Source organism: Clarias gariepinus, chromosome 5 (assembly GCF_024256425.1).
Source record: "Clarias gariepinus isolate MV-2021 ecotype Netherlands chromosome 5, CGAR_prim_01v2, whole genome shotgun sequence".
Lineage (NCBI taxonomy): Eukaryota > Metazoa > Chordata > Actinopteri > Siluriformes > Clariidae > Clarias > Clarias gariepinus.
In genome coordinates, this window is record NC_071104.1 from 29,106,424 (window position 1) to 29,124,226 (window position 17,803).

Below are 17,803 nucleotides of genomic sequence, written 5' to 3' on the forward strand. Positions count from 1 at the left end.
TAATGGCATTTTGAATGCACAGAGATACCGTGATGAGATCCTGAGGCCCATTGTTGTGCCATACATCCATGAACATCACCTCATGTTTCAGCAAGATAATGCATGGCCCCATGTTGCAAGGATCTGTACACAGTTCTTGGAAGCTGAAAATGTCCCAGTTCTTGCATGGCCAGCATACTCACCGGACATGTCACCCGTTGAGCATGTTTGGGATGTGCTTGACCGGCGTATACAACAGCGTGTACCAGTTCCCACTAATATCCAACAACTTCGCACAGCCATTGAAGAGGAGTGGACCAACATTCCACAGGCCACAATTGACAATCTGATAAACTCTATGCGAAGAAGATGTGTTGCACTGCATGAGGCAAATGGTGGTCACACCAGATACTGACCGGTTCTGAGTCCCCAGACCCCCAATAAAGCAAAAAACTGCACATTCCAGGGTGGCCTTTTATTGTGGGCAGTATAAGGTACACCTGTGCACTACTCATGATGTCAGATCATCATCTTGATGTGGCACACCTGTGAGGTGGGATGGATTATCTCAGCAAAGCAGAAGTGCTCACTATCACACATTTAGACTGATTTGTGAACAATGTTTGAGAGAAATGGTAATATTGTGTATCTGGAATGAATTTTAGATCTCATGAAAAATCGGAGCAGAAACAAAGGTTTTGCGTTTATATTTTGGTTGAGTGTATATTATATGATCATGATCCATATCATACAGACTCCTATTACTTGGCAAAAAATTAAAAAAAAAACAAATGACAGCTGCAAACTGTGTGCAAATGATCATACAATGAAAATTGAAAATTGTCTTGTCTGGAAATTAAAAATGTGAAATATTTGCACAGGACATACTAAGCAGTGACGGGTATCTACGTTTGTTTTGTTATTATTATTATTTAAAATAAATATCCAAATGTTTTACTAATTTGCGAAATCTAGTGCCTCTCATACAAGTAACTGTTGTTAAAATGCCAGCAGTTGATAGCCTTCATTACAAACCTATTCATTGTGATACTCATTAGCCATGGCTTAATTTGCATGCATGTAACATACAGTACTCCTACAAGCACTATTCAACCACCACTGCTCATGTATATTGTTGGGTACATCCTATCTATTTTATTGTACATCTATGTGAGGAACCAGTTTCCAGAACACCTGTTGTGCTGGTGAGAGCTTCAGGGTTTTTTAACGTCCTGTTATTTATTTTAAAGGGATAGTTGAAAGACACTTTGTAGGGTAGGGTTTTGTTTTAGCTACATGATAATCTGTTAGGGTGATATTTTGTTTGTCAAGCAATAAAAATTATATATATATAGAAATATTATCATACATCCAAAGGATATTAAGATATTAGAACATTTCTGTACATTAACAAAACCCAGTAAATACCCAGCCAAAGAAAAGTAAAGTCTTTTACCTTCTTGATGTAGGTATTTTTTTACATCTAGGTCAGCAACAGCTCAGCAGAAATATATGCTTTTAAATTGTTTTATGAATGGGTGTTGTCTATCTGCTGGGTAAAGGTTACTTTTAACCAATAGTTTGTGAGGTCAATTGCTTAAATATGTTAATGTGCCATATCTGTAAAGACTTCTGGGATCTATCTATCTATCTATCTATCTATCTATCTATCTATCTATCTATCTAGATAGATAGATAGACAGTAATATATATATATATATATATTACTGACTGACGACCTGATCATTGTACTTTTTAACTGACTGAATACTGGGTTTCAATTTTTTTATTATTTATTTAATTGTATTTCATTTAATTTAAAAACTTTAAAAGTTAGCTTCGAAAATCTTCATTTCGACATTTTAATCAAGTTCTCTTTTTCGTCTTGCACTGTCATTTACTTATGATAGATAGGTGAAATGTAATGATAGCAAATATTAAAGTACATCATTGGGTGTTTAACATCCTCAAGAAAGGTGTATCTGTCTGGCCACAGCATGAACCCTAACTCCGCATACAGCGCTTATCCTCCCATCCAAGGCCAAGGCCAATATAAGGTCCATGCTCTCCACCATCACAACTAGGATGGGACTTCCCTGTAATCCAACAGTGAACACTGGCTTTTTCCAAGGAATACATGGGCATCTTCATGGGCATTGGTCATGGAATATTTTGATGTGTATATTGATGTGTTCTCTGTTCAGTAAGAGCTTTGAGGGTGGCAGATAACTTGTGGACTTGGACATTTGGTGTACAGTTGATGAGTGATTTAAAATGTTAATGTGGATACTAAATGAAACAAAGCACATGCTGTCTTTAAAATGAGGTTAAACCAGCCACTGTTCCTGGAAGCAGGTCAATCTGCCCCTGCAAGATTTTAGGGTGGTGGCATTTATACACTTACCTGCAACCACACCTAAGGCAGAAAGCAAGGATAACACCTTAGTTCATCATGGATAGAACAAAAACCCAGTTTTAAGTACATTTTTTTGTGATTTCAGCTTGAGGTCTTAAAAAAGTCTTGAAAATTTGTTGATAAAATTATATGAAACCTGGTGAGTTGATGGTGGAGAATTGCTTTAGAAATATTTGCTTATGATTATTATTTATTTCTTTATTATTTGTTTGTATAATTTCTACTTATAACTTGTGTTTTTTGTGCAATAATTGTGCTATAAGTACTTGCCATACAGTATATTATTATATGCAAGGACTATATGTTCTTTATGAGCCATGTGGACTAGCACAGTTTACTTGTAATACATTTCCCTGTAAATAATATATATTTTATATTACACCTATGTAAATTGTAACTTATTTTTTTTTACTAGGACATAAAATTGTTTATAATGAAGTAAAATTAGAAATGCAAATGTGGCAGAAAATTTTTAACTCTTTTAGTTTAGTTTACTCAGGTAGGTTGCATGCACCTGCCAATAATAAGCATTGAAATTATTAAATAAATAAAGGTGGACAGACAAACTCTAATTCATTATTGTATTAGAAAACCCTTTTATTCAGCCAAGCAATAGAGTAATACATATATATATCCATATATAGACTTGAGAATATAGGTGTGAATATATAGAAGTGTGAATACATGGATTATTTGTACAAATATTTTAGAATGTACATATACTGTAAATTTGCTTTTGAAATATCTTCATGATCTAATCAGAGTCAGAAGAGCTGCTGCTCCCAGAATGCTGTGGAAAAGATCACACTCATTAAAAACAAAATAAACCTTACAATAGTGACACATTACTTGGGTGAACTACACTATAATTTTATGTGTCAGATTTATGTTCTCACCTTGCCATGCTTCTTTTTTTTATGCTTCTTCCCATGTTTGTGATGACCATGCGCATATCCCTGGTGAGGGCCACCCCCGTATCCATGCCCATAGCCATGCCCATGCCCGGGACCATGAATTGCATTTGGCACAAAATTTGCCCCAGGTCCATATGGGCCTATTGGAGGATTACATGGCCCACCTGGATGCATTGGTGGGACTGGGACCATGGGAGGATTGCATGGCCCTCCTGGATGCATTGGTGGGACCATGGGAGGATTGCATGGCCCTCCTGGATGCATTGGTGGGACCATGGGAGGATTGCATGGCCCTCCTGGATAGACTCCAGGCCCAGGATACCCTGGCTGGTTTGGCTGTGGAGGCTGGTAGGGTGCATTACCATAAGGAGCATTTGGGTTGGGATAAGGTTGTCCAGGCTGTTGTGGATAGTAGGGGTTCATAGCTGAGGCTGTGGAATTTTCACACACACAGACAGACACACTTCAATCCAAACCACAAATTCAAAAATAGATCTTAACTTGAACCTAACGTATTCTGCCAGAGAAAGGTGGAGGAAGAAAATTTGTTTTGTTAAACAGCCAAAATATAACTGTGCACATTTAAATATTATACCTTATATTTAAATAGTTGGATTATGTTCATAAAAGCTATTTTTCCTGAAGGGGAAGTCATGACATTTTACAATTAAAGTGGTAGCAAAAGTTTCAGGAATGCTACACTAAAAAAACAGAAGCTTGGGGAAAAAAAGAAGGAAGCATATTTAAACGGAACAAACTGTAAGTTGAATTAAAATCACAAATGCAATCACAAATACAACAAAAATCTAAAATAACAATCACTGGCATGTTTTTTTTATTTTTCCCTGTACTGCTGTAAGTTGAGTAGCACTAATAACTAATTAATCCCGGCCTGGGTTGTAGTGGATCTGGAGCCTATCATAGGAACACTGGCTATAAGGCAGGGTTACACCCTTGATAGGATGCCATGGTGATCATTCGCACATATTCATTTATACCAAGGGGCAATTTATCTCAGCCAATCCACATGCTGTCATGGGGTTTGGAGGTGGGAGGAAACCAGAGAGGCTAGAGGAAAGCCATGCAGACATAAAGAGAACAGGTAGAAACCACACAGAAACACAGAAATTAACTTGCGACACTGGAATTGTGAAACATGAGGTTCCATTAAAAATACTAATACAATCTTTCAAATGCAAATTTGTGATCACTCATCTTTTTATAGCAATATTTTTATTAGGGATATTACTAACCTTTTAACTTGTAAATGATAATTTATAAACTATCCATAATTGTGTTATGAAGGAGTTGACATGCATCACTGTTGATTAAAAAAATTCAGCCAGTGCCGAACTAAAACGATCATGCTAGCTGCTCTATCTTTATGCAAATCATTTTGCAAATAATGCTCAGGTCATTAAAAGAAAAAAGAAAACGGTCACACTGCTAATACACATGACTGCCCCACTTTGTGAAAAACAAAACGTGTCATGGGTTGCTTAAAAGTCTCTTCAATTATTAAGAAGGCCCAAATGCATGGCAACACAAAAAATACATCAGTCCCAACACTCTTGTGCTGCTAAAACACCTAGGGTGGTTCAACAAAACATCAAGAGTATTGTAAAGACCAATTTCTTTTATTGCTTTTTGTTTGTAGTTATAACATGTTTTGGGTATTTTAAAACTGGTTTTGACACTGCAGTCTCATAAAAGATTAAATGAATAATTTGAAGAATAAATGAATAATTACCCAAATCAATATGTAATGACATATAACAGTCAAAAGATTGACTTACCACATAGGCTTCTAAAATAAGGAAAGACAATGGCCCTGTGACGCACTGGGCAGTCGCTTGATCTCGAAGGTCTCTCTAGCGGAAGTCTGAGTGCGTTGCCAATGGATGATTCGTCATTCCTTATCCTACCAATGAGAGCACTGTGTGTGGGTGCAGCATGGGTTGGTCCAAATCACACAACAAGGAGTGCAGATACAGCAAGGTTTAACACTGCAGTTGAAACAAGATCATACCACTTTCTCAGAGTGACAGCTTGCCAAACTGGTTTTGAGGTGTATGTCAACACTTGAAAACAAATAAAAGGACATGGAAAGCTTAACAAGGTTTTACTGAATATACTTTGTAGAGCTTTAAATACAACTTAAGTTAAATAAGTGTCATATATTGGATTGACAAATAGAATAAAGTAAACTTTAACCTTACTACTAAAATTAAACACACACATATATGTTTGAGGATCTAAATATTTTATTGTCTTGTTAGGGCAGAGTTAGCTTAATAGATAAGACTTTGGCTGAATGATCAGAAGGTCCCAGGTTCAAACCCCACCTCCAAGTTGCCGCTGTTGGGCCCATAAACAAAGCCCTTACTGATATACTGTATAATGAAATTATGCAAGTTACTCTGGATGACATCCTAATTCTAATATTCCTATTACAGTAATTAATCCTTGATCTCCTGACACAAAGGCAATTATTTTGTTTGTTGCACTGGAATTTTACTTTGTTACTTGGCCTCAGTGAAATCTAGGCGATGGGTGTGTCTCGATTACTGGTTATCCCTGACTTGCAGGAACCATGGAAAGCTGAACATGCTGGCATGAAAGATAGTGGGGGAGAGCACCAGGCAGAGATTACCACATTAAATCACTCCCATGAAAGTAAGTATCATCTCACACCTAGCAGGCTTTTATTCACACTACTTCTTCATAAAATCAAAAAGAAAACATATTGCCCAAAAACATATTACCCGAACATATTCTATACATTAATTACCCTCCAATTGTATTGGAATGGGTCGATTATTGTTTGTGCTGCACACTGAAGATATTTTGGAAAAAAAGAAATACCTGTTAGTCAGATTTTCCAATATTTGTGATCATTTGAAAAATACAGTAAGTGAGTGAAAAAGTGCCAAGTTCTCAGTTAACACATCTCATATTCAGCTTCTGTTCTCAAACCCGACAGATTCAATAATTTCAAATAAGAATGGACAAGCTGGTACATTTCTCAGCATGTTTGAAAGCAATGAATAGTAGAAAAAAAAAACCTATGTGGAAAGAAGGAGTTAAATGAGGTAAAGTATGATTACTAAAGCTCTGTACACACTCCACAAGCTTTAAACAAATATGTAAGGCAGGGAGATAATACCGTACTTATAGCAGTGAGATCTTAAAGTCTTGGGATAATCAGTGGTCTGCGAAGGATTACCAGGTGATCCAAGATTAAGAAAAAAAATGGTGGTAAATTTTTTTTATTTAATTTTAATCTGTTACCATTCAAACCATTGATTGATTACCATTCTTATCTAATTATTAGCCTTATTAGTCTGATTGAGAACTTAAAACGAATATGCTTAATTCAAACCTTAAATTGAAAAAATATATGAATAAGGCTATAGTGGTTATAATTTCATCTTCATGTACACTTTTGAATAACAAGCAATTTTGAAGAAATAACTCATAAAATGCTTTTGCTATTACAGCGTAATGGACAACTACTATGTAATGTAACATGGTTTTGGAAACAATATATATTTTAACACACTTTTGGAGTGATTTTTTTATGAATTATGTATGTATGTCTCTATTTATGTATGTTTGTAAAAGGGAAAGATACAGAAAAATGTAGGCAAATGCTATTAATAATTTCAGAATTTACTTTATACTTTGTTTTCAATATATAGACAATTGGATTAATTTATGCCTATGTGTTTCAAATATCCACTGCTACAGATACTGTTTAATTACAATGACAAAAATTGTTTTGTACATTTATTTGGCAAAGCTGTGCAGTTGATTTTGCCATCCTAGTACTTCACTGCATACTATGTATATAGAAGAAAAAAACAATTTAGTTTTAAAAAATACAGTTCAATTATATTTAATTACTGACTAATCAGTCCTAAAAGCAGCAAATCGGTTTGTATTAAAGTGAAAATTTCACCAAGACGTCTGACACCGAATGAAATCGGACACTTTGCAAATTATCTCTCGGTGCTTCCCAGCTTCTGAGCCAGTAAGCTGGAGGGGTAGAGGCGCAAGAAACGGCCCAGAGTCCAAACTGGAAACACATTTCTATAGGATGTGTAACTGATAGCACAGCTCTTGTTGAAAACACCAGAGATGTTCTCCTAGAAATAATAAGAAAATGTCTATATTAGCTAAATTACATTCCTTGAGGAAAAATAAAACAATACAAAATTGCAATTAATGCTTATATTAATTTGTCACTTTCCCTATAGTATTTGAGTAATATACGCTGTATATGCTAAAATCCTCACTTTGTAAAGCGTGTACAATGAAAACAAATACATTTATTTCAATTACATTTTATTTGTGTTTATAGATTAGAATATGTGTTGATTGGAATTCTTTTTCATCGTACACCTGCTAGACTATTTGTGTCCAAGTACAGTGGAACCTTGGATTACAAGCATAATTTGTCCTGAAAGCAGGCTTGTATTCCAAATATTCCAATTACAATTACAATTTTCAATAAGAAATAATAGAAACTCAAATTATTCATTCCACAGTCCCAAAAAATAAATACATAAAAATTATTAATACAAAATGTAAAGTAAAAATAAAACAAAATTAACCTGCACTCTACCTTTAAAAAAAAAGGAAAAATAAATCCCAAACGATAAGTTTTTCCGTTTATGCGGCAGGCGCTGTATGTGTGTGTGTGTGTATGTGTGAGAAGCTAAAGTAAGAGAGGAGAAATTTGCCCTTTCCGTGTCTCCCCACGGTGAAAAACCGTTGGCTCAGTTGTGGTCATGTGACGCTCGGTGTCAAAACAAAAAGCGCATGCGTGATATCAAGACTTTCTTCGTTTTTCAAGTCAAAATTTATTAAAAATCTTTTCTTGTCTTTCGGGAACACTCGCAAACTGCATTACTCACAATCCAAGGTTTCACTGTATATAAATACAACTGCATGCTTTATTGCAAAGGCATCACAAAGGTTAGTGGTAAACACAAATAAAATACATGGAAAAACAGAACTCACTTGGGGCCAGTCTCCATTAGGAAGCTGCTTATCAATCAAGACCTTTATTCCTTGCTCAATGACTTTGCAGTCAGGATACCTGTTGTATAAGGAACCAATAAAAACTAGAGCAGTCAGATAAAAGTAATGTTAAATTCTACAGTATGCTGACCCTTACAGTGGAGTGGATTACCTGACAGCCATCAGACCCAGCAGAGCCCAGCAGGTATTATGGATCTGGGAATTTTTGCTCTGTGTATAGCACCGCTGCTCACACGACTCAAAGTCCTCTCCCCAGCCTCCATCCTCCATCTGCTTAGAAAGCAGGAAGTCACAGGCACGCCTCACCTCAGGACACACCGGCCTGAAATTCAACAAATACGCATGATTTACATGACTCACTGAATTACTGACTTCTTAGAACTTTATTTGTGCAAATCATACCCATCGTATCCATCCTGGAAAATATGACCCATGCATGCAAAAGCCTCCAATCCAAACCATACTCCATATGTAAAGCAAACACCCCATGACCTGAAAAGAACACAAAAGCCAGAAATACAGGAAATAATACCATAGCATATACAGAGTATGGGATTTGTACCATAGATCCATGTTACTTAACATAGCATCTATGAAGCATAAAAAATTTATTTTTTATTAATTTAGTGAAAAATAAAAATCACAATTCATAATTATTAAAGTTATTATATATATTATTGATTTATTATAGTTATAGTCATGTCAAATAAAAAATAAATACAATTGGGTTTAGTAATGTAAAACTTTAAAATACAATTACAGAAAACCTTTGTACACAAATAAGAACTGAGGCCTACCCTTCCCATGATCCATCAGGTCTTTGAATCCTTCTGCAGTAGTCAAGTCCCTGCAGAAGAGTACTCCTACAATGATACATTGCATCTTAATTTATGGAAGTGCGCTGAATTTATTTAGATGTTCATAAAGGGGTACTAAGGGTACCTGATCTCCTGTGCTCTGTGCTCAGGATAAATATGATGAAAGTGTTGCAGAGCTTGCATCACTGCCGACGTGCACTCCACATAGGTGTAGTCGATCATGATATCACCTGGGACAGGACACAATGTCGTCAATTAAATAAGCAGATGCAAACAGCCATAAAACCAAAGGGTAATCTCTCTACAATAAAACCTCGGATTGCGAGTAACACGGTTTGCGAGTGTTCCGCAAGACGAGCAACGATTTTTAATAAATATTTACTTGGCAAATGAACAAGTCTTGCTTTACGAGCACCGAGTATCATGTATCATGTGCTTCTTGTTTTCCCGCGAAGCGTCACGTGATCACAACTGAGCCAATGGTTTTTCTCTTGCTTGCGCTGCGGAATTGTGGGTAATCGTCTTCCCTGCTGGGTCTCCCCTGCTGGTATAACTGACATCCGTGAACGCGTGTAGTGTTTACCACAACACTGTAACTACGTGTTTGCGCATGTGTACAGAGCATGTGTACTGTTTCTTATAACAATAAAGCAAAAAAAAGTCTCATTAGAGAGGTTAAAGATTCATTTTCTCTCTCCTGCTCTGTGTCAGCCTGCACTTTGTCATTAGACACCGTGCCCCTTTACACACACACTCTTTCTCTTTTTCTCTCTCTCTCTAATGAAAACACTGCTCTGTTATGATTCTTTTCAAAGGTAAAGTGCAGGTTAATTTATTTTATTTTTACTTTACAGCAGTGAGTCTATTAGTATGCGCTTACGCGAGTGTCATTAGCAATGTTTCTTGTTAATTCTTCCGATAAAACAGTCTTTCTGTTAATGTGTGTGTGTGTGTGTGTATATATATGTGAAAAACTCAAATAAGAGAGGAAGAAGGGTTACTGTCTAAGACGAGGAGTGGGAGAGTGGGGTCTAATTTCTCCTCTCCTCTTACTTTAGCTTCACACACATACACACACACACACACAGTGCCTGTGCGCATAAACGGAAACATTTATCTATCTGGATTTATTTTTAGGTGTAAAGTGCAGGTTAATTAGTTTTATTTGTACTTAATATTTTGTATTAATTATTTTTATGTATTTATTTCTTGGGGCTGTGGAATGAAAAATTTGAGTTTCCATTATTTCTTATGGGAAAATTAAATTTGGTTTACAAGTATTTTGAAATACAAGCTCACTTCCGGGAACAAATTATCCTCGTAATCCAAGGTTCCACTGTATATATGTTTAACATGATATACACTAATTGTAATGGATCATTATTTTTTTTATAAGGTCTTGATAATACCAATATTGTTTCCTCAAAACATTTGCGTACCAAACACCTCAGACGGGTTGAGCAGCTCCAGCAGTTTTCCTCCACGTTTGGTCTCGTATGTGGCGAAGCCACCATCAGAGTTTCTCATGCTTAAAAGCTAAAAGACAAAGCAAAAGCTTAAGACTACAGCACCAGACTTGGAATAACAAAACACATGCTGATGTGCTGTCTTGTGGCTGTACCACGTTGACTGCATCAAAGAGTCTTTGTTTGGGAATGTGATCTGTGATGAAGCTGCACTGCTCCTGCAGTAACATCACCGACTTCAGACCCTCTGCTGTGCAGTCAGCTACAATCCAACCACAGTCACGTGTGCTGAAGGGGAAGCCTCCCTGATTCACAATCACACACACATACTTAATTAACATTGCTACACTAAAGCCTAAATGTTATTTCATAAGTTAAAAGTAATTGTAAGCTTTCAGAGTACCTTGTTCATTTGTCTGTAATACTTCTTATAATCAGGTGGATTTTCTTTAATCTGAAACAATGAATTACATTTTAAATACAACAATGCCCCACCATGGCCATCACATGACTATTACTACAATGACTATTACACTATGTACTGCTTACCTGAGTTAGATTAAAGAATTGGTGGGCCTTCGTTAAACACTGTTTAAACCTGGGGTCACTCTGGGCACCTGCCTATAATTAATAAAATTCTTTTTAAAAAATGTTGTTGATTTTGCATTTTTACTATTTAACCCCACTGCTTACATGTAGAGTATATTAAAATACTGTAGTTACAGTAACGCTGATAAACAATGAGTGACACAAAAGAGTAAAGGAAACATTGTAAATACCTCAAGAAAGGCTTGTACAGCAAAGGCAGTGTCCCATAACTGAGATCCATTGGTTCCCTGTGAGAATGCAACATGAACAGTCAGGAGCTGTCGGATAGCCCTATGTACTACTATATGACAGAAAAGCGATTTAATGGAGCAGAGACCAACCTGCATCTTCAAGCCATCAAGACCTAGCCTGGGAATGAAATATACACAGAATGTATTGTTTATATATTTAATGTCAGGATAAGATAGGGAGTATTGTAAAAATGTTTATAGCTAACCAGAGGTAGTCTGGGATCCTCGCCACATGCTCCAGAAAGACAGCTGATGTGGGTCCATCCTTGTGCCAGCGCACCAACATATTAATGGTTTTTGAGATCTGAGAATAAAAGTTGGGATGTGTTACTGTGGGATATTGTAGCATATTGTCAATAATACTATAGTGGAGTACTAAGCAATACCAAGAATGGTCTAGTAATGGTCTAGTATGCAGTAAAACCAAAGACCAAAAAAAATAAATAAATCATCATTTGTTGTCAAAATAGCAGATATGTATCTATATTATATGATTTTGTGTAAAAAGCATGTATATTTCTTCATTAATGTAACTGAACAGTTTTATTCAGAACTCTAAACACTAATACTCTGTTATCCTAAATCTAAAAAATCAGGGCCCGTATTCACAAAGCTTCTTAGAATTCTCTCAGAGAGCTCCTATCTTAGCTTTAAAAGTCGTATCTGGGAGTCCTAGACTATAAGTGATTTAGGAAACTTCACAGAGCAACTCTAAGTAAGGAAAGTACAAAAACCTTTATCTTCGTGAGGAGGTGTGGTTGACCCTGTTGCTAGGGATGCAGCAATTCAAGGACTGTGATTGGCTGATAAAAAATAACCTTTGACCTCTGCAAAGGTCTTGAAATGCGCTCTTTGTGAAAATACAATATATGATAATAGAACAGACAGTAAAATCATAATGTTTGTATATGAAGAAACTGTATAATCATGACTACAGGCTACTTTATGCAAAGTGTATGTTATGGGCTAAATATCTTAAAGTTAATTAAACAGCTAGATGTTGAAAATGTGTCTACTTTTGAAGCAACCAATTTCCACACAGTAAACACTATATTTAAGTTCTTACATTAATTTACCATGATGCAACATGATTGCAGGACAGTCCATTTAAGTTGCACTTTTGAATGGTTTGTAGCCAACAATCAAAGAAAGATGTGAGGAAGTAAAAGGACAAGAAAATTGGACAAAACAGCAGTGTTTACTTTCAGCTTTACATTCAGTCTTTGGAGAATATTTCTTCTTTCTGCCATTTTGTCCTCTGCTACAGAAACTCTTATGCCTCTTAAAAGTCCTCCTCTCTACTCTTAACAATTTTTACCTTAGGAGCTGTTTTTAGGGCTAAGATGTTTTGTGAATCATTTTTATCTTTACTAAGATTTAGGCTTAAATTTAAGAGAAAATTCTAAGATTTAAGAATTTCGTCACTAGGAGCAACTTTTAGGCTTAAGAATCTTTGTGAATACGGGCCCAGGTTCTTACAAAACTAACATGTAGCTTACCGGCCCGATGCTAATGCACTTTGTAAAGCGATCGTCTGCTTGGATGTGATCGTACAGTTCTTTGACAGCTTTTTCTCTCAGTGCAGTACTGTGATGAGCCTCATACAGGTTCAGGATAGCTGTAAATTACAGTACAGTTACACTATTTCACTAAAAGGTGAGATGATAATGAAGAAATAAACCTACTTACAGTAGGCGGCGGTGAGCAGACTGCTGTGAGGGGTGTACAAGTCTGACGCGGCAACATTGTTTCTTTGATCTTGCCAGTTAATAGTTGAATAGTTTTGGATGTACAGCTCCTGTAATAGCAGTAGATAATCATTTGGCATGTGATATAAAATATGTTAAATGACAAACTAAATAGGTTTAGCCAAAATTTCTGTTGGACGGTGTATAAAAAAACTAAGCGGTCGGTGGTTTCCAACTTATATTTCTTATATTCATAAAGACATTTCCGTTTAGTCTCACTGTCTCATTGTAGAGAACAAAGCATTGTACAAGCTTAACAACCATTTATTTATTTATTTATTCTTCCCTTTTCAATTAATTTTGTGTTGTAACTTTAAAATCTTAAAATGTAATGGATAAATGAATTTATTAAAGTAGGGTAAAATAGAAGCACAATTTATACAACATGCTACATACAAAGTGAATGAATTAGACAATGTCTTGATTTGTGTTTTTTAACAAGATCTTATTACTTGGTATTGAAAAGCATTACTACTCCATTCAGCAATAATGTTTAGTGTTATTGTAGAGCTCCCCCTGCTGATGTGGTTGTGTAATGTACCTGTCTCAGGCTGCGCACCAGCGCGTCCTCCTGTGCAGACAACCTGACAGCATAACAGTAGCTCATGGGAAGGTAGACCTGCCTGCAGTGGCACCAAAGAGTTGATGGGTGCGCAGGCATCCAAGTTGGAAACAGCCTAAAATCATTTCAAATTAACAGAACACTTTAAGTAGATGTGTTTTAGGTGTGCAATGCCATGTTTCATTGTGAACTAAGAATTTTATACAATTATATAATGCATCTGTACCACATCTCTGGGAAGAGTGTGTTCATCCCTTCCCAACTGTACACATTGAGAATGGCCAACCAGAACTTTCCCCAGGACGGTATACCTACAGCACCTCCTGTAGCAGTAATCATAAAAGTAGAGATGCATTTTACATTACATTTGTTTAATGACAAAGTGCTACAATCTCTTATATGGTAGTTCAGGTCAAACCTTTGCTATATAAGTTGTTTCTTGCCCGCACCATATCTGGGTCATCGGGTCCAACTCCCAGGATTCTCATTGTGGTGTAACTGAGAGCTGTACCAAATACCGTTGACTTGTCTTCTATATGGCTGGGAAAAAAAATACACACTATTCAACAGCAAATTTTAGAAACAGACTGACATAATTTTTAGCATGAAAGGTTGTTTTACAGTGATCTTTTATTTTATTGTCAGAAACGGTACTATTTTCAGCAATTACAAAAGATGATTAATGTTATAAATTCATTAATATATATAATACTTTGTAAATATATATAATATAATAAATATTATTAACACACACACACACATATATATTTTCAAGCAAGCAAACATTCTTTTTTTCCCCCACTAATAACCCAAACAGAGGTTGAACATTGATATGTATGTACTGTATACAGCAATCAGCCACAACATTATGACCACCACCTAACATTAAGTAAGTCCCCCATTCTGCAGACACACACTTTGAGGTCGGAACCAGCAATTAGAGCTACAGTTGCTTTTCTATTGGATCAGACTATAAGAGTGAGCCTTTAATCACCACGTGCATCAATGACCCTGAGCTGCCCATGACCCTGTGGCCAGTTCACCTGTTTTCCTTCCTTGGAAGACTTTTTTTTGTAGGTCCTGACCAATGCAGACCATGAACATCTCACAAGAGCTGCAGTCTTGGAGTTAATCTGATTAAGTTGTGTATGCATCACAATTTGGCCGCTGTCATAGTTACCCAAATCCTTATACTTGCTCATGTTTTCTGCTTCCAACACATCAACTTCCAACTTCAGGGACAAAATGTTCACTTGCTGCCTAATATATCGCAGCCACTTCCACGTGCCACTGTGAGAAGGGCCAAATTGTGATGACTAAAGAACTCAGTCAGAACAGTGATAATGTTTCCAGTCTGTTGAGGTCAGGACCTACCAAAACTGGTAGAGCTGTGACAGGGTCATGGGTGGCCAAGGCTTACTGATCCACGAGTAAAGAGAAGGCTAGCCCGTGTAATCCTATCAAATAGAAGAGATACTAAAAACTGCTGCAGCTTAATGCTGGTTCCTATAGAAGGGCATCTAAACACACAGTGCATTACTTTTATGGCAGGAAAACGGGAGACCTACTCAATATTAGATGGATTGGGTGATGATTGTGGCTGATCAGTGTATACATATCTAAAAATTCCACAAGATTATCAGTTTTTAAAATACACAAACCATCTGGCATGGACAGGTGTCTGGGGTTCTGATTAACGTGTATAACCTTAAAAAAACACTTTGATGATAAGGGAAGTCAAACTTACAGACCCCAGCCACCATCTGGCAGCTGTACTGAGCGTAGATACCTCACCATCTCCTTCTTCCAGGCTTCTGGTAAAGAGATCTTAGCAACATGACAAGTTATGAGGAGACCTGCAAGAAAAAGACGCATTCATTACCATAATATTTTAAGGAAATATACAAAACCATGTTTGCCTGTTAAAGTTTACCATGATGTACCTGGAAGCAAGAAAAGTGGTCCTCCATAATCTCCAGCCCAGTGGCCATCCTCGGCCTGGAGACGGCTGTAAAACTCCATGCCTTTCTGAGCAGCTTCAATCACTGTCTGAGCCACCGGGCAGGCTGGAACAAACTTACTCTAAGGTGAATAGAACATACACTCGAAGTCAAGCATTAGTCTCAGATTGCTGTGAAGGTGCAACTATTAAGTGCACTTTTACAAGCTGTAACAATGTAAAAAAAGAAGAAGAAAGAAATACAGTAATTGTTCAGTTTGCAATCTGCATCCGCTAGAGGAGCAGTGTCTCATTTCACTGTAAAGGAGTGACAGTTCTTGCTGCATACTGTGTCAAGTCCCACAGAGTGAGCCTCTAAGAAGTTCTGCTCCCTCTCCTCAGTGTCTCCATCCTCCAGGTATCTCCATGTCTGCCGTCCCTCCACATTACTGAGCCTCCAGCGGGTCAGCTCTGTCACTGCTGCAGTCTTATAGGGCCCCCCTCTTCTACGCACACACCTGAGACGAAGGAACACACACTCAGTGGGTTTAGAAAATACATTCAAACAAAATCAACATAATACGAAAAAGGGAAAGGGAAAAGGGTTTCATTACAGATGAAATCATCATGCAAAAAATTAAAACATCACATATAACAAAATTATTTTACATAAATGTACGTGTTTCTTTGAATTCAATTAAAGCAATGAATAAATAATAATAATAATAATAATAATAATAATAATAATAAACACAATACTCACGTTCCTTCAGTCATCTTTGCACTGTGTAGTTGAACATAGTTGATGTACATCGAGTCAAGTTTCGTCTTAGACCGTCGTTCCTCCCCTCGCTTTAACATATCTGTGGGGAATGTAGTTCGTTATGACGTTTACCTCATATAAAAAATACAACTGATGTATAGTTCAAACTACATTTCCCATAATGCTTCAGTGGTGCCTTCCGAGCGAATTTCGCTGTGGAGAGACCTGACCAGAGGAGGGATCATCCAATCACAATGATTGAAGGCGGGGAAATGGGCGTGATATTCAAATTAGCCCACGAACACTGGTGTACATCTCTTAGAAGAATACAGCCGTAGATAATTTTTTTCACAATGACGCAAATATTAATTTTATATATTTATAAGACTGCTGCTTTAGTGTTTTTACACCTTTTTTCAGATGTTACTATGATATACTGAATTATATTTGATAATTTTTAAAAGGTTAACTAAGGTAATTATTGACAATTACTTTAAGTTTATGCAAAGAGTCAGTTTTTGCAGTGTTAACCCTTCTTTTTTAAGACCTCTGCAGTTCGTTTACCATAGTAATGATCTAAAATGATCTAAAACACTAAAGCAGCAGAGTTTGTAAAAAAACAAAACCATTTGTGTCCTTTTCAAAACTTTTCTTTTGGCCACGGTTTCGGCCACATATGTACATATATAGGTGCATCTCAATAAATTAGAATATGATATATTTTTTATTTATTTCAGATATTCAATTCAAAAAGTGAAATTCATATTATGTAGATTCATTACACACCGACTGATATATGTCAAGTGTTTATTTCTTCAAATTTTGATGATTATGGCTTACAGCTAATTAAAAACCCCAAATTCAAATATTTAAAAAAAAATTGCATACTGTGGAAAACGTTTGATATTGGAGACTCATGGTGTCACACCGTGATCAGCTAAGTAACTTAAAACACCTGCAAAGGTTTCCCAAGCCTTACAATGGTCCTTGGAAAATTGAATGGAAAGAAAAATGTAAAAGAAAAAGGTACACAAGCAACAAAGATAACCGCAGCCTTGAGAGTTATGTGAAAGAAAGCCCATTTAAGAGTTTGGGAGAAATTCACAAGGAGTGGACTGCAGCTAGAGTCAGTGCTTCAAGAGCCACCATGTTCAGACTTATCCAGGACATGGGCTACAACTGTTGCATCCCTTGTGTTAAGTCATTCTTGAACCAGTACGTTGTACCTGGGCTTATGGGGGGAAAAGGACTGGCTCAGTGGGCCCAAGTTCCCTTTCTTAGATGGAGTTAAATTTTACATTTAATTTGGAAAT

At 36.6% G+C, this 17,803-nt stretch overlaps 2 protein-coding genes across 2 annotated transcripts; both read right to left on the bottom strand.

Moving 5' to 3' along the window:
- Positions 1–2,967: 2,967 nt before the first annotated feature.
- Positions 2,968–5,207, bottom strand: LOC128524350 (proline-rich protein HaeIII subfamily 1-like). Its single transcript, XM_053496885.1, has 3 exons — positions 5,106–5,207; positions 3,292–3,740; positions 2,968–3,185 (listed from the first exon to the last, which is right to left on the bottom strand). The coding sequence occupies exons 2-3, from the start codon at positions 3,730–3,732 to the stop codon at positions 3,150–3,152; spliced, it is 477 nt and encodes a 158-aa protein (XP_053352860.1). The 5' UTR covers positions 3,733–3,740; positions 5,106–5,207; the 3' UTR covers positions 2,968–3,149.
- A 783-nt stretch (positions 5,208–5,990) lies between these two features.
- On the bottom strand, positions 5,991–16,568 carry lss (lanosterol synthase (2,3-oxidosqualene-lanosterol cyclase)). The gene is made up of 22 exons (XM_053496674.1): positions 16,491–16,568; positions 16,077–16,245; positions 15,732–15,870; positions 15,536–15,644; positions 14,207–14,328; positions 14,015–14,111; positions 13,768–13,903; positions 13,168–13,276; positions 12,978–13,096; positions 11,685–11,782; positions 11,569–11,596; positions 11,419–11,475; positions 11,189–11,260; positions 11,043–11,093; positions 10,795–10,944; positions 10,613–10,709; positions 9,298–9,403; positions 9,153–9,218; positions 8,758–8,847; positions 8,507–8,677; positions 8,335–8,413; positions 5,991–7,457 (listed from the first exon to the last, which is right to left on the bottom strand). The coding sequence occupies exons 1-22, from the start codon at positions 16,538–16,540 to the stop codon at positions 7,311–7,313; spliced, it is 2,262 nt and encodes a 753-aa protein (XP_053352649.1). The 5' UTR covers positions 16,541–16,568; the 3' UTR covers positions 5,991–7,310.
- Positions 16,569–17,803: the final 1,235 nt, after the last annotated feature.

Coding starts and splice junctions, on each gene's coding strand:
- LOC128524350 (XM_053496885.1), bottom strand. CDS start 3,732: ATGAACCCCTACTATCCACAACAGCCTGGACAACCTTATCCCAACCCA. Junction 3,186..3,291: donor AAAAAAAGAAGCATGGCAAG/GTGAGAACATAA, acceptor TCTTTTCCACAG/CATTCTGGGAGCAGCAGCTC.
- lss (XM_053496674.1), bottom strand. CDS start 16,540: ATGTACATCAACTATGTTCAACTACACAGTGCAAAGATGACTGAAGGA. Junction 11,597..11,684: donor AGGATCCCAGACTACCTCTG/GTTAGCTATAAA, acceptor TTTCATTCCCAG/GCTAGGTCTTGATGGCTTGA. Junction 11,261..11,418: donor CTGTACAAGCCTTTCTTGAG/GTATTTACAATG, acceptor TATTAATTATAG/GCAGGTGCCCAGAGTGACCC.